Source organism: Tachysurus fulvidraco, chromosome 3 (assembly GCF_022655615.1).
Source record: "Tachysurus fulvidraco isolate hzauxx_2018 chromosome 3, HZAU_PFXX_2.0, whole genome shotgun sequence".
NCBI lineage: Eukaryota > Metazoa > Chordata > Actinopteri > Siluriformes > Bagridae > Tachysurus > Tachysurus fulvidraco.
The window spans coordinates 13,026,136-13,042,799 of NC_062520.1; the positions used below are offsets into that span (position 1 = coordinate 13,026,136).

At 38.4% G+C, this 16,664-nt stretch overlaps 1 protein-coding gene across 2 annotated transcripts in view; it reads left to right on the forward strand.

Moving 5' to 3' along the window:
- Positions 1 to 16,664, forward strand: part of lars2 (leucyl-tRNA synthetase 2, mitochondrial) — a 45,148-nt gene that overhangs the window by 17,964 nt on the left and 10,520 nt on the right. For both annotated transcript variants that reach the window (XM_047811587.1, XM_027149855.2), the window contains exons 8-16: positions 5,388 to 5,495; positions 5,978 to 6,137; positions 7,410 to 7,514; positions 8,063 to 8,178; positions 8,949 to 9,232; positions 13,004 to 13,102; positions 14,434 to 14,571; positions 15,601 to 15,704; positions 16,252 to 16,434. In XM_047811587.1, coding sequence (XP_047667543.1) covers positions 5,388 to 5,495; positions 5,978 to 6,137; positions 7,410 to 7,514; positions 8,063 to 8,178; positions 8,949 to 9,232; positions 13,004 to 13,102; positions 14,434 to 14,571; positions 15,601 to 15,704; positions 16,252 to 16,434 — 1,297 coding nt within the window. The remainder of the gene's footprint in view (positions 1 to 5,387; positions 5,496 to 5,977; positions 6,138 to 7,409; positions 7,515 to 8,062; positions 8,179 to 8,948; positions 9,233 to 13,003; positions 13,103 to 14,433; positions 14,572 to 15,600; positions 15,705 to 16,251; positions 16,435 to 16,664) is intronic.

The window sequence follows — 16,664 nt, forward strand, 5'->3', positions numbered from 1 at the left end:
ACCTTGGGATGTATTGCTTTTCTTGTGTGTTGGACATGCTAAATGTTCCTTTTATGTTTCAACAATAGCAGTGTTTGTCCAGAAGTACTTGCACAGACGCTGCTTCTCTGACGTGAAATGACCATGTCCTGGCTGAATAACTGGGTTGTGGATTTTATAGTGTCAATCAGTACTTGTTCCTGCAATCAAGTACAGAACTTCGACTCATGCAGGTTATCTCTATTTCAAGCAGCGCTCATTGAGTTGTCCTGCTTATGAGGTCTATACATTTACCTTCCTTTTTGCGCTGTGTCAAATCGACCCTATCCCTCTCAGCTCCAGATCTTTCCAGCTGAGAGAGTCTGCACAGCAGCCAGCTGATTTGACTGGGTCTTGTTCCCTGATTGCATGTGTAACAGGATGTCCTCGATCTGTAGATATGAGCCGGGGATTTTATAAATCACAGCTAGGGACCTTTGTTGATGAGCACTGCCAGTACTTCACTATAAAAGCATCCGAATTGCATTAATGTCCCAACCAGCACCAAAGTATCCTTTTGGGCCTGAAATATAAATCACAAAATGTTTTTTATTTATTTTCCAATCTGATCCCCAGCTGGTTTTGTGTGCGGTAAATGGGCTTCGTTTTAGATTTGGTTTTAGAGCACATTTAGTTTTCCTTTTAAAGCAAAATATTAACAATCATTATTAGAATTATTAGATCCTGTTAAATCACATACATCAAAGAGAATGACAACAATAAAGTCATCTGAATGAACCTGCCTTCTAAACAGCTTCTGCAATCAACTTAACAGTAAGCATTTGATTAATGTTGTGTATTGTTAATTATTGGCATCTTATGAAAATTGATGAAATGGGCTTAGTGCAGATATGAATTAACCTTCGGGATGTCCTTGACTTTCAGCATTGCTTGAAGGATTTGTTTGGAATTCTCTTCATTGTGCTTAGATGGTAAACATTTCATTTTTGTGTTGGAGGGCTATTAGAATAGATCTCTATCAAAAGTGACTCTAGCTGTCAGCATCTTAGAGTAGACTGATGTGTTGGTATTTTTTTTTTTTTTGTGACATATTTTGTAGGACATATTTTCTGTGGCAGATTTTATTTTCCAAACACTAGAACTGTGTCTGCCTTATGTGGATGTTTTTCTATGTTGTCTCATTGTCAGATGTTTGGCATATCAAGGTGGGCCAGTTTGTTCCTGTGAATTTCACAGATACCCTTGTTTGCAATGCAGTAGAGCTCTCTCTCTCTCTCTCTCTCTCTCTCTCTCTCTCTGAGTGAGAGCGAGGAGTGTGTGAGTAGTTTGCAGGGTGAGGGAGAAATAAGGGAAGTATCATTACTCACTTAATGGTCTTGAGCACTCATTAGAGAGATTTAGTGTGCGTGTATGTCTGTGTGCGCAATTAAAGAGACGCACACACCTATGCATGCAATGAGAAAGTATAGATTAAATAAAAAAATAGACTGCTGATGTCTATTGATTAATGAGGATTTATACTATTTTATATACAGTTTTATACACCACAATCAATTAACCCAGCATCCATGAGCCCAAGCCCAACAGTACAATAAACAGTAAACAGTTTTCTCCTTAGACATCTTTATTTAAAAGTATTCTCTCGCAGATCAGAGCGAACCAGAAACATCAAGTCAAGTCAAGACAAGACAAGTATGTTTTGCCATCACTGTTTGTCGGCATCACAGACAGATTAGGAATGAATCATGCCTCTCCCCAGGCTACATTTAACAGGACTGGTAGCTGTGACACACAGTGCGTATTCAGTAAATACAGAAAATAAGGTGTACAGGAAACACTATACAACATACTCTGTGCATGATAAATATTTGTGAAGATGTAAACCGGGTAAGCAGCAGTTAGAACTTAATAATCGTAGCGCAGTAGTTGAATTCCATTAATAAAGATTTAAAATATGTGAAGCAGTTATTCAAGGTCACAATTATGCCCTATGTAAATTCAAGAATGAGGCAGACATGCAGATATGTCTGTTCTATTAAGTTGTTATTTTTTTATATTTTTGGGAACCATGTAGAATGTAAAGCACATCCGTGTCTATATCAGCAGTGCAGAACCACACATTCATTTCTCTGAAAAAGTAATACTGTAAAACATCTTTGAAAGTTGCAATTGTGCAGACTGCAATTTTTTTAACAAGAAAATTTTAACACTTTTTTTTTTTTTTTTTTTAAATTTTACAATAAAAATGCATTTCACATTAACATTTTTATTACCCAAGAAATTGCATTGGACATCCATAATAAGTGAATTTTAAGTGCATTTGTTGTTTTCTTAGAACTGGAAAATTGATTGAAATTAATGGCTGTGGTTATTTCACATCCAATAGTGCCGTTTCATTGTGCATTGATTCACTAAGAGATGTGCCCTAGATGAACCCCATTGCTTTGTGATTCCATTCCCTTTATCTCTATAGTGTTTGATAGGATTCTACATTTCCAAAGACCAGGGGTGTCCAACCAGTCAGAGACCAAGAGCCACATTTTTTACTGAGTTACCGCAAAGAGCCACATCATGCACATGGGCACACATGAACATCATCCTTTTTCCCCTGCCATTTTGAGAGCGAACTTGACACAAATTGTTTACTCAAATGATCTTGCTCCTGCTGGGAAAGGTATTTTCATCCCACTCACATGCGCGTTTGAGGAAAGTACCGCATTGAACTCGAGCGAAGCGAACAAAAAAGAGCTGCATGCGACTCGGGAGCCACGGGTTGGCCACCCCTGTCGTAGAGACAGTTTGTATTCTTGGGTGAGTGTTGAAAATCGCAATTAAACTGTTCTGTAAGAAAATGCGAATGTATTTCAAGATTGTGCTTCGGGTTTGGAGCTGCTGAGGCTGGCTTCATTTGTTTCCGACACCGATGTGGCCACATGGCAGATTCAGCTTTGCCTGAAGATGATGTGAAAAGTCTACTCTCTTACCATTTTGTCTTACCAAAAAGTCTACTCTTGTATCTTTTTTTTGTTTGATTGTTTTTGATTAGTTTAGATTTGTACCAGTGGTGAGTCAAATAGTAATTAATACACGATTTGCCCAGCTACTCAAACTATATAGAGTTTAAGGTATAAACACAACTACACAGCACACACTTGCTAATATAACTGAAAACAAGATAAATCATATCAGATCATTCAACACCAATTATTTCATGTAGTAACAAATAGAAACATTTTAGTTTTCACAAGTGTTTTTTTTTTATAACGGACAATGTGCTCCTCAGAATTAACCAGTCACTTTCAAACTCATACAAAAGTAAGTATCATACAGCTGTCATCACTAAAGTATGATTAATGCTGATTAAACCCAAATATAAATCAGTGGTTTCTGTAGCATTTTTATGACATCTTATTTTCACCAGACTGTTGATCCTTGGTTTATTAAAGAGTTTGTTTCTGAAGTTTCTGATGTACAACTGAACAATGAACAATTGGCAACTCGATTTCTTGCATGACCATAATCTGTACTGTTCTTTACATGTCTGGGCTGTTGGGTAAGGTGGCTTGATAGATGTCAATGTGTTATGGTCTGATAAAACTAAGGTAGAAGTTTTGGGGCAGAAGCAGAATTCTAAAACCATACCCACAGTGAAGCATGGTGGTGGCAGCATTGTGCTATAGTAGGTTTCCCTTCAGCTGCCATTGGGCTTTAGTCAAGGTAGAAGAAATCATGGATAGCTCCAAAACCAAATGTGCTCTGGCAATACAAAAAAAAACAAAAAGCGTTAGGTCTCTTCAGCTATAGACAAAGAGCAATCTCACCAATCATCATGATGCTAACTCAAAGTCCAAATCCAAGTCAACAAAGGAAATCCTGTGGAATGGCATTGAGAGAGCTGGCGATTTGATGGGTCTAGAGCAGTTGTGCAAGGAAGAATAGAATCAAATCACCAATTCAAGTTGTCCTATTATGGCAGATTCTGACCCAAGCAGAGTATTAGTTAAGCTGTTTAAACACCGGGTTATTTATTTCCTTTTCTCTAAACATCTTTTCTGCCCCTTGAATTTTGTTGGTTTGTTTTTCATTAACACAAAAAACTCTAGACCTTTTTTTTTTATTATTTTTTTGTTGTTGTTGTTGAAATGATGAAACTTCTGGGTTGTGTTAGTTTGTATTTCTTGGCAATGTGAATATTTGGCCAATACAAGGATATGGTTTTGATTTTTATGATGTAAAAATAAATAGCACTTTGTAGTATTGTGTTTATTGGCAGGTTTCAGCACTTTTTTAGGTAAAAACGGTAGACTGTTTTCTTTTTTTTTTTTTTTTTTTGGTGATATGTTAGAAATATGTTACTTTCCTTAGTATAATTCTTTCATTTTTATCAGTTCTTGACAAAAGTATTAACTAGTTCACAACACTAAATTCTGTGTGTTTGCCTCATGCCTTTATTCTAAAGATTGTCTCCAGATTCATTATGACCCATGACCAAGCAGGTAAAAGAGGATTGCTTGATATATTTAGTTTATAGCACAGATTTATTTAAGTATTAATATTTTTGCATATTCTTCCTTCTATAATCGCTAATTATGCTGAGGAGTTAAGACTTGAGCAACAGTAAGAAATGTTCACAACAGAGACAAGTGTGTCTCGAGTGCCCTACAAGAGCTTTGAAGTACCATCTTCACGAGGTAAATGGCAAAAAATGATAAGCCGCTTTCCCACGAAGACCAGACACCTGACCCTCTTCTCGCTCCTCTGGGAGTGCATGCTGTCTCCATTAATGAAAGAAAAGCGAAGCCAGAAGCAGCAGTAGGGTCTGAACAATTATTTTGTATTTGCCTTTCCTCCAGGGAGCCGAGCCTCTCAGGGCCCGTTGTGCTAATGGAGAGTGACAGAGAGGAGAGAGATATCACAACAGGCAGCAGCGACTGCTCATATCCTCTCTTTTCACTGCCTTTCAGCCCAGCTGAGCCACTTGGCCTCCATGATCGTTATTATGCATAGCTCCCTTTTTGTTATTCACCTGTGCCAGCGTTCACTTCCTCCCAACTAACCGTCCCTTTGCTTCTTCTGGGAGTCTTTTCTCTCGTCTGGGTCAGAGGTGGGGGATTGTGGGATGCATTTTTGTCTTTACTTTAATAACGTGTGTGTACACTGTATGAATGCTTGTATGTTGGCACATTTTACATTTTTTGTTTTTGGACTGTAATATGAGGTTTAAAGGACTTTTTCTTCACTGTGTTATTCTATAATGTCAGTTATTTAAACTAAATTTTAATAAGGATACAGTGATATTGAGATGATGATCACAGAGTCATGAGCGTTTACTGAGCTTAACTGAGCTCCAGTGTACTTTTTTATTTTTCTCTAAAGCTGCATGTATATTCCCATGGCTTATCTTGCAGCCTCTCCTGGATGCCTTGGCGGATCTCCCGGAGTGGTATGGTGTGAAAGCGATGCAGGCCAACTGGATTGGGGAATGCTCAGGTTGCTATTTTGACCATGTGCTGAGGGTGAGTCTGCTTTTTCTCCTGATTTGAAAACGACTTTCTTTTTTCCTCTGCTTACTTTGTATTCATCTTTTCCATGTTTTTCCATGCTGCACGTAACTGTCTTTGAGCCCATGAATTTGCATCATGGATGTTTTATTGCATTTCGTGCAGCTTCAGCTCAAGGCTGTGTGTGCTGCTCTCTCGTTATGAGAGGAAATATGTTTTGTTAGCAGTGGCCTTGCTTATTAAATCATTAATTTCATTTCCAAAGGGTTGAGCAAGTAGTGTGTGTACAGGATTGTTGTTGCATCTCTCAAAGAGCTTATACATTGATTTACTTTATGAAAGAAACTGAATTCTCAAACACTATTGACGTTACTCAGAAATAAGTTTTTAAATGACAAATCTTTTTAAAATTTTGCCACATAAAATTATAATGCTCATTGGACCATGATATCTCTCTCTCTCTCTCTCTCTCTCTTTGTTTTTTTTTTCTCTGTTAGTTGGATGGTAAAGACACAGGCGAGGTACTGGCTGCTTACACGGCTTCCCCTGAAGCTGTGTTTGGAGCAGCGTTTGTCTCCATCCTGCCTTCTCATCGACTTCTGCACGGCTCCAGTCCTGTGGGACCTGCCCTGAACAAAGCACTTCAGCCTGGAAAAAGTAAGAGACACACAGAAATATACATTCAGCTGCCAGGTCATTAGGTACATCTAAATGTTTATGTTTTAGGTCCATTTTATCAGCTGTTCCTACAATAAAGGTGAATTTTGTGTGCATAGTTATTACCAGGTTATGTGCTTGTATTGCCAGCACTGCACACACGAACATGAAGCATGAAAAATTCATTCCTAACCAGAAGGTATATACAAGCATATAATTAAATAATGAAATAATAGCCTGATATCATAAATAATCATAGCGTACAATAATAATAATAAAGTACAATAATGTTTTTGTGATAAACAAGCATGAGTTAAATCATGATGATTTTTTTTTTGAAGCCTTTCTTGTGTATCAGCGGGTTTAATGGGGCATAACAGATTTTCACAAATCACACTACTTTAATGTCTTAATGTTTGTGCTCTTTAGTTATCTATTGAATTGTGAGCTGCAGCTGTTTCATTGTATAAAATAAAATCACTGTTATTATTCCTAATATAAGCAATGCCGTGACCCTAGTAAACAGTACAGCTTTCTTTTTGTTTATCAGAAATCATATACGCTCACTTAGCATGCATGTATTAAAACCATACAAACCTTTATTTGCTGTAAAACACATGATTTTGTTGAAAAAAGACACATGCAGTGCTTGTAGAGAGTCTTGGGTTGTAGTACCGCCTGGTTGTACTGCGCGCTTCCTTTATTCTGTTGCTTAATGTCTCTTCTTTATCTTAAACACATTTAGACAGAATTTGATGCTGTGTCCCAAACCACACAATGCATGCTGAGTAGTATGCCCAAATATTAAGGACACTAAAGGATTCGTTCCAAACTTTTTCCAACAGTAGTTCTAAGGGAGAAGTGTTGCTCCGCTGTAATCTCAAATGCCCTGAGCTTTTCCTGGACTTTTGAATTTAGCTAGCATACTAATGCTAGCCAGCTAGTTAAAACATAGGGTAGAGAGATTACCTTTTGTTCTATGTATTTCATTCTCCTGCTTTTTAAAACTGGATAGTTGTAGCACTCTAGCTGAAACTCACCACCGAGAAAGAAAACAAATGTTTTTGTGTTTTTAGTCTTGATGTTTGTTAAAACGTGTTTCTTCATTGTACCCACCTGGATATGTTATAATTGGAGGTCCCATGTGGAACTGCTCCCTCTGTGGAGAGCTCATAGCTAATTAGCAGTGAGGAGAGAACACACACACACACATACACACTTACACTCCCACAATTTACAATTAGTTCTCATATGCTGACCTCTGACCTACAGACTCACTCAGTGAGGTCACTGCACTTAACATGTTCACCGGGCAGGAAGTTCCAGTTGTCGTCTCTGCTAAGACCGAGTTTCTGGGACATCTCGACACTGTGATAGGTGAGCATTCATATGTGTTCGACTATTCTTTTTAACAGTGTCTGTAGTTTTCCCTGATGTTGCTGTGTGTGATAGAAATTGCACAAAGCATTCTGTGTATACTCAGTCATCTGAATCCTGCTGGTCTCACTCAGGAACTTCTTACAAAAACTCTTCTGTGCACTAATCTTTAGCGTGTGAACTTAAAAGAGTGAATAGGTATGTGAGTGGGTGAGTAAGGATAAATGAATGAGCCTGTGTGAACCATGGAGGAAGTGAGCCTCTGAATAAGGGAGTGAGGCTGTGAGTAAAATAGTGCGTGTGTGAGTGAAACAGTGAGGGAGTGAGCCTGGGATTGAGGCAGTGAGTCTGAGTTTAAAGAAGCGAGTCTGAACTACACAGGCGAGTAAATAGTCTTTGACAGTGAGCGTGAAATGGGAGTCTGGTAGGTGAGTGCAGATCGTGTGTGAGTGCATGTGGGATTAGAATATGGATTATAGTGCTTTGGTATTATATGTTGATTCAAGTAACACCATAAAAATTTGTCCGTGTCTGCGGGGTGGGGTCAGGGATCCCTGACACCAATGAGGAGGATGTGTGTGTGGCGCTGGAGCTGGATGTGACCTGGGATTCAGTAGTGAAGACTAAAAAAGATGGAAGTCAAACTCTAATCAACTCTGCTGAGGTACACACTTCACAAGTCCCACAACAAATACTGACTGGCTCCTTCACTCCATTAGGCTTCATTCTCTTCCTTTCCCTTCCATTCCATTACCTCTCCTTTCATTTTCCTTCCCTCTTCCATTTTCCCTCTTCCCTTCAGTTCCCTTTCCTTCCTAGCCTGACATATTTTTCGAAAGCACACAGTTGGTAACTAGGTGTCATTGCATACAGATGTGGTTCTTTAGTGATGAGAAAGTGGGGTGGTTAGAAACTGACTATTTCATTCTTCATTACATGCCAGTCAGTTTCAATGGGCATGTGGTGAAATGCTCGTCAAAGTTAGTGTCATGTTTTCTTGTTACTTACATAAAAGACTGTGGAGACAAAATAAAACAGGCAGTGTTCGATAAAGCCTAGAATTTCTTTTTAACACTGCTCTAGCACTAGATTCATGTCCAACACCCTCAAACATGCCTTAAAGAGAGTATTAATTAGAGCCGCACAATTAATCCTATTTGACTGATTAAAGAAATTGACTGTTTGCATTCACAAGTGTCACATTCCTGTGTTTTATACACTAATTGGTTCATTCATTGCATTATTTAGCAATAATACACAGTTGATTTAATTTGAAAGAACATAGTTCGCTAACACAAAATACAGGGAAAAGAAAAACCGTTGTATAAAATAATAGATTTTTTACAACATTATTAATGAATAATTTAGGGTGAATAATCACAATTTCAGCACTGAGCAAACAATTGTAATTAATAATTTTCAAGATTGTTGTAGTTCACAGGTCAGACTCGAGCGGAGGCATTCAACACGATTACCCAGAAAGCCCGGGAAAGGAATGTAGGTGGTTATCTCACGAGTTCAAAGCTGAGGGACTGGTTGATCTCAAGGCAGCGATACTGGGGTACACCCATACCCATAGTGCATTGCAGCTCTTGTGGTCCTGTGCCAGTTCCTGTGGAGGAGCTGCCAGTCACGCTGCCTAAAGTGACTTCACTTACAGGGAGAGGGGCCTCGCCCTTACACTCTGCCCAGGAATGGGTCAACTGCTCTTGTCCCAGGTAAAATTCCACTCCTCTTTTTCTCACTATATCCGTACCTCCATGTGTGTCCCGAAAAATTACACTGCAAGGTCTTTCTCTTAACTTAGAGTCTGTGACTGAGTCAGTAACTGTAGAGATGTGATTGGTGGAAGCGACTGGCAATTTAGCAAGGTGTGTGGTTACATGATTGGGCTGAGAAGCTGAAAAGTTGTATTGTATTCCCTTACCGTCTCTGACCCCCTCCTTGAGACTATAGGTGCTGTCAGAGCTGAGTCACAAAGTCACTGGTGTCTGGAGATATGATGCTTCCTGAGTATAGGGTGGTTTGAGTTACCGGACTGTAAAACACAGTTATGCAATTTATGTAGTTATGCAAGTTTCAGAACTTTTGTAGTGCTAGAATCAGTGAATTTTTTTTATTATTATTCTTAATGCCAATCAGACTAAGGAAGAGATCATAGCACAATGTCCAGTCTGTGCAGAGCATGTTTTCCGACTCACCTGAGACATTCCATTCCTCCACATTGGTTTGACAAGAAAAAGTAAATCTTAGACAATTTTTCTCTTTAACACATGCAGATTAGCCCAGACATGCTCTGTGTCTGACATTTGCCTCTGTCTACCTGATGAGCAAGGGATGCTTACAGCCTCCAGCATAGAACCGTTACATCCTCGCACACGTCTCTTTAAAATGCATAGTTTGGATTAATACAAATTATAATTCTTAACTAAACAGTGTTAAAGGATAAAAAAATCATTTTACCTCTAGGACAAAGGTAGGGTTGATGCCTCACAACTCCAAAGGTTCCCAGATGGTCTCCCAGTATATATGTGGGTTTCCTTCAGCGTATGAGTTTGCTAAACTAAATTGACCCATCTCATGCATTTCAGCAGCATGCCCAGTGTTCTCAGGATAAACTCTGGATCTGCTTTAAACCGACTTACTGAAGATGAATAATGATTGACTGAGCAAACTATGACAGATTTCATTAAAGTGGCTCTTTCTTTTGTTTTAAGCGCTGTGTTCTTTTCTCCAATTATATAAGTAACACAAATGTGCCGAGGTATTTAAATCCACATAAGTCTGTTTCATATTACACAACAACCGGAAATGATTGAACTGAAACATTATGAAGTTATTTATCTAATCATTTGCACTGTATATTTTTTTTTCCAATAGACTGTTTCTATACTATTTCTCAGTTCCTTTTATTTTAAGTTTCAGTTTTCCTTTTGTTTTAACTTGCACGACTGCTGAGAGTCAAGGAACTGTCAGTTTTTGGAATAAGACACTACAATTCTTAAAGTCAGACGATTTTGTCACAGCGAAAACTTTAGTCACTGAGGTTGATTGATTCTTGTAATTATAGAGAGTCGAGAAGACCTCTTATCTGTGAGAATGTCGTCATGTCAGTGTAGGGAAAATAACTTCTCCCACATCCGATCAGACAGTCTACGGAGTAAAGATTGAGTACGAGGTGAGGCTTATCAGCCTAGTCTCTGCAAAGAGCTAAAAAAAAAACAAAAAAACGGAAGCAGCAAGTCATTTCCTGAGCTGTGATATTGTCTCTGTCTGGTCTTGCTGTTAGCAGCCAGAGGACTAATTGAAAGCCTGCTGCCGGCCAGCTTTCATAAAAACCCAACTGTTGTCGTGCCGGCAGCCAAACTGGTGCTGAGGATGCTCATGACAATTATTACATTTTCAAGTGATGAATACACAACCGACACCAAAAATCTCTACCCACTCCTGTTGAGATGTAGCCACCAACATTTTAACAACTATGGATAAGTAAACTTTTTTCTTCCAAATGAACGTTGAGCCAATCTGAAGCCATTTTGGATGTGCACAGTTAAAGCACTGTAAGAGCGACTTATAACAGTAGATTGGCATAATGAGTTTGAAAATGATTCAAGCAAACCCGGAGCAGCTGAGTCTGGCTCACTTCAGCAAAGCACCACTCTATCCAAGAGCCAGTAGTGTGGGCAGACACAGAACACATACACCCACAGTTAGTCTCCTCTTCAACAAGCCTCAGCTGTTACTGTCTGTCTAATGGGGTCTCTCATCTCCTCAGTGGACAAATAGCTGCCATTATCTCAGTCAGGTAGAGAGATATAATACTCCAATGTAGACCCTTTTGTGCCATGAATCTTTGTGAGAGTGAGACCTGAATTACGCATTTACACATTCAGACTCACTTAACAGGAGACGAAATGGCTTAGGAGCTAAAATCCATTTTATATATGCAGAAAATGACACTGCATCTTTTGCTTCAGGGGATTCTCCACCTCGCACACACTTCAGTTCTCTACAGGACACTTTATTATGGGGTCCATGAACATACAGTATTCATTCTTTAAAATGGCACCTGGCTTTCAAAGAATTAACCTTGAAGTAGTTGCTTAGCAATGTGGTGGCTTCAAACTGTAAAGCATCAGATCTGGCATAGAGGTGGGGGATAAAACAAGAAATTTTTACAATGTTTATCACAGTCTTCAAATATTGGGACTTGCACTGTACATGTTGTGTAAAGTCCAATAGCTACTATCTGTTAAAAAAATTACACTGGAAGAAGAGGTGTTTTAGAGAATATGTTAACATGAATTTCAAAAAAGGTGAATTTTTTCAGCAGCCTGACGTAAGGGGAAAAATATTGTAGCAGAGCCAATACATATATTGGGAAAAAATGACCTGTGGATCAGCATCAGACCACAGAGTAGCTACAGGGCTGAAGACATTAGCTCAGAAAGCAGTAGGTATTCACAGATTTTTATTTATTTACCCTCTCTGGGTGTGGGTGTACTTTTTGTCATTTGTTGTGTCTCCCATGGTGGGCAGGTTGTCTGATTTTTGTTGTGAAAGAGTTTTGGGTGACATTGTGTTTGCTTTGGAGGAAAAAGATCCACTCTAATACAAACACACAGCCACATATGCACTGTGCTGCTCTGAGGCTGGCTTGAAATTCCCATTACTGGGTCCAGTAGCAGGCAGTCCTTTAATAACAGAATGGCCCAGTGGCTGACATTTTCAATCTGGAGATCATGCAAGGACTGCTGCTCATTAAAAACACAATTATACATTATTGGTATTTTGCATTTGCTGTGTTTTCGGTTATGGAGTCTTGCCGGGGAAAAGGGAGACTTTGCTCAGAGGAAGCCTTAAATTTAATTTAATCTTCTGGGAGAAGTTGTTCGAGGACGGTGCATCATGCTTAAATATGGTTATTTCAGGCCTTTTTTGATGTATAGGTACAATGAAGCAATAATAGTTACAACGGTTTCATTATTTTTAAGAATGATGTAATAATTGTTTGAAATAGCTTTTTATTAATAAGTAGTTGATTAGTGATTTCAGATCTTTTTTATAGCATGGCTCAAGTGAGCAGCGTATATTTTTTTTACTGCTTTTATTAGGAACATGCCATTTTCTTTTAGCTTTGTTCCCAATTATAGTATTATATTTTGAACATGTTTTGATTATTTTTTTTAATTCTGTATTATATCTGCAACTCACTGAATAAACTGAAAAGATGTGTGAAGTGTTAGGAGACTGCTAATACTGATGTTTTTTCACTTCAGTGGGTCCTAAACAACATTTTCCATTGTGGTTTGTCTGGCTTATTGCTATTTATTAATTTGTGATAGCAGGCTAAAAAACTCTAGTTTGTAGACTGTTTACTTGCTTGTAGAATTCTAGGTTGGAATAAAATATCCACATGTAGAAAAATGCTTGTCTGTATTGCAACCCTGCATTTTCACACAGCTTTTTATTTTTTTCATCATGTCTAGGTGTAAAGGTCCTGCTCAGAGAGAGACAGACACTATGGACACTTTTGTGGATTCTGCCTGGTACTATTTCAGATACACAGACCCACACAACTCAGAAAGGTAAGGACAAGAGTTCATGAAGTGTCTTTTCATCCATATATTTCTCTCGCTTTCTTTCAACCTGTTATGACATTTTATAACATTTAAGTAACAGGACTGAACTAGCACAGCTTGTGATTATATAATCTGTCAAATCTTTGTGTTAATGGTACGAGAGCGTTATGATTATTATAATATACTTTTCTTCTTCTCATGATTTTCAGGAAATTCAGCTCATTCTACTTCACACTGAACATGTGACTTATTGAACGTTAGGAAATGTTATAGTAGTGAATGTGTGCAGGTAACACAGCTGAGCTAATGTTGTAGGGTACAAATACAATGTACATGGTTTTGTATTATCTGTAATAGATGACTCGTGTAAAAGAAAAATTAACGCATGAGACACTACATGGATTCACACATATTTACATTACCATAAACTCGTGGGCAAAAATGCTGGCTCACTGTGAAATATGCACATAGGTGGATGTGAGACTCTCTCTCTCTCTCTCTCTCTCTCTCTCTCTCTCTCTCTCTCTCTCTCTCACACACACACACACTCACACACACACACACACTCTCACACACACACACACACACAAACACACACACACACACACACACTGTCTCTCTCTCTCACATACACACACACACATTCTCTTTCTCTCTCTCTCTCTCTCTCTCTCTCTCTCTCTCTCTCTCTCTCTCTCTCTCTCTCTCTCTCTCTCTCGTTACCCCTCTGCATACACACACACACACACACACACACACACATTGTTGCTCACAACCTACTGGTGATATTTTTATAGATCTTCATTTTTTCAACATTTGCTAGCAGTAGAACATCATTATATCATTTTATTGCAAAATGTACAGTCTGAAAAGTATTGCTTTACACAGATCCACAGAAAAATCGATGTTGGTTTGATCATTGCATCCATCTAAAGTCGAGCATTCACGAGTGTTTAAATGCACACCTAGACTGCACATGTGCACTTGAAACTCGAGCTCATCCATTCACTTCTGTTTATATTTTGTCACCTCAGGTTTGCTCATCAGAGATAAACAGTAACTTAATTTTAAACTTTTACATTTTTATTTGTTTCTATACTTCTGTAAAGCTGCTTCGAGACTATGTCCAAATAAATAAAAATATTATACAAATAAACTGAACTGGATGCCTATGCAAGGTTTCCCTCTAGTGGTGGCCCTTATATGCTTTTGTTCATGCACTCTAGTTTACTGTGTGATGTGTGAAAAGAATGATCTATGATCATGATGTAAAAAAAAAGTGTGATGTTTAAATCCTGACCCCACAATTTAACCGTGTCCCGTCCTGTCTGTTGCAGACCTTTCGATCGCACTTTAGCTGACTACTGGATGCCTGTGGATGTGTATATAGGAGGAAAAGAGCATGCAGTCATGCACCTGTACTATGCTCGTTTCCTCAGTCACTTCTGCAAGGACCAGGACTTGGTCTCGCACAAGTACGTAACACAAATTAGAGATAAGATTTCACATCATTGGGAAAGAGATATTATAGCACCAATTGACTTAATGCATGAAACCTTTAACAGCAAACTGCTTAATCTATCAGTGGCAAAGGAGACCGTCAGGAATGGCATCTGAATAATGCCTAGGAATGATGAAGGTCTGAGGTCATACAAAGTGCTGACGGACCATGATTTAAATGTTAGATATGAATAAATATGTCAGGCTATATTTGTCAAACTGGATAAGTAATGATTTGTATGCAATGCATGCAGAAAGTAGCATTTTCCCTAATATATGCTGATGTGAAAAAATATCCTTATTCTACAAAATTGTAAATTTCAGTAAGGGAAAAAGTGATGTGAAAGGCTTTAAATTGTTTAATTGCATTGGGTTACTTCTAATTTATATAGGGCTCCTGCTGTCAGGTTTAAACATCAGTTATTTAAAAGGTACACACATTTAATGAAGGTTTTGTGAAACACTTGTTTCATGCTAATGGCTTGAAAGAAAGCAATCTAAAAGGAATCCATTAATTAAGACACATATGACTGGGCATTAGGACAAATGAAATGCTGCCATATAACAAGTGTAAAAATTCATTTCTGCTTGTGGTGGCTGATGCACTGTAATGACCGTTAATGCATTTAAAGATTTAATGCACACCATTTAATTGTCATTTTCTCATTTTCAGCTCTATGAACTTTGTCTGCTATGGACTTTTGTTATGGCGTCAGTAAATGCAAATCGCTCTGCTGTAAATGTGCTTGATAATTTGCAGCTGAATGGCATTTTAACAACTTATGCACATGTACACAAAGAAAATCATCAGCCCTGCTGAAACTCTGTAAATCTGACAGGAATTTATTATGGTAACTGTTATAAAAAAATAAATAAAAATGCACAACTTTATGAATAGATAAATGAGGATAAAATAGATAAACGGTTGAGTGAGTAAGTGTCTCAGTCTAATACAAGATGAGGTGGACTGGAGCCGTTTTATAATCAATTTGTTTCTTCTAAAGGGAACCTTTTAAGAAGCTGCTGGTGCAAGGCCTTATTAAGGGTCAGACCTTTCGAGTAGCTGAGAGCGGGCAGTATCTGAAGAAGGAAGATATTGATTTTACAGGTGTGTGTGTTTAGAGCTTTTGCTCTGGTGCTCACTGATCATTATATATCAAACTGCTGTTATCTGAACTTGTTATGGTTTGCTTGTTGCTGTGGCCAGAAATAGATAATGCCTCACTGCGACTCAACTCAACAGCAGTCAGTTTAGTCATAGAAATCACCCGAGACAAATGCTGTATAAATTTTTATCATTCCACCTGTCTATCGCTCTGTGTTTCTAACTCTGTCTCTGGTGAATATTGGACCGTACATGGCTGAACTGTTGCCAGGCAACCAGGTAAACAGGGAATTTCTGTCTGGACTGTGTGTATTATTGGTATCAAAGGGATTTTGTTAAATAGCTTCCTGTGTCAGTAAGGACAGAGATGAGGACGGTTTATGCTTTTGTTTAACAGAGGTAATCATTGACGTATTTTATTTGTGGTCCATTAGGTCTCGCCAATGTTTTTAGAGAAAATGTTAAAAATCCTCTAGTGAATAGGGTTTGCCTCATGTCACTGTCTCAGTCCAAGTAAGACTGGTGTACATGTTTTTTTGTCATCTTCTAGCCTCTGAGCCTGTTCAGCGAGAAAGCAGGAAGCAGCTGCAGGTGAGCTGGGAGAAGATGAGTAAGTCCAAACACAACGGTATAGACCCTGAGGAAGTGGTGCAGCAGTATGGAATCGACACCGTGCGCCTCTACATCCTCTACGCTGCTCCACCCGAGCAGGACATCCTGTGGGACGTGAAAAGTGAGACCTCTCTAAATCCTAATGCTCTGTTTTGACACTGGTAGACCAGTTTCTTATGTTTTTGATTAGCTGTTTAGTAGTTTTATTTATTACATTTATTAATTATTTATATATTAAAAAAATTGGATGGACAGAAGCAGCCAGTTGTGAATTTTTGTCTGAAATCCTCACTAATTTTATCCAAGTGTGAAATCTTCCGCAAATCTAAGTTAGCTATTATGTTTTAAAGG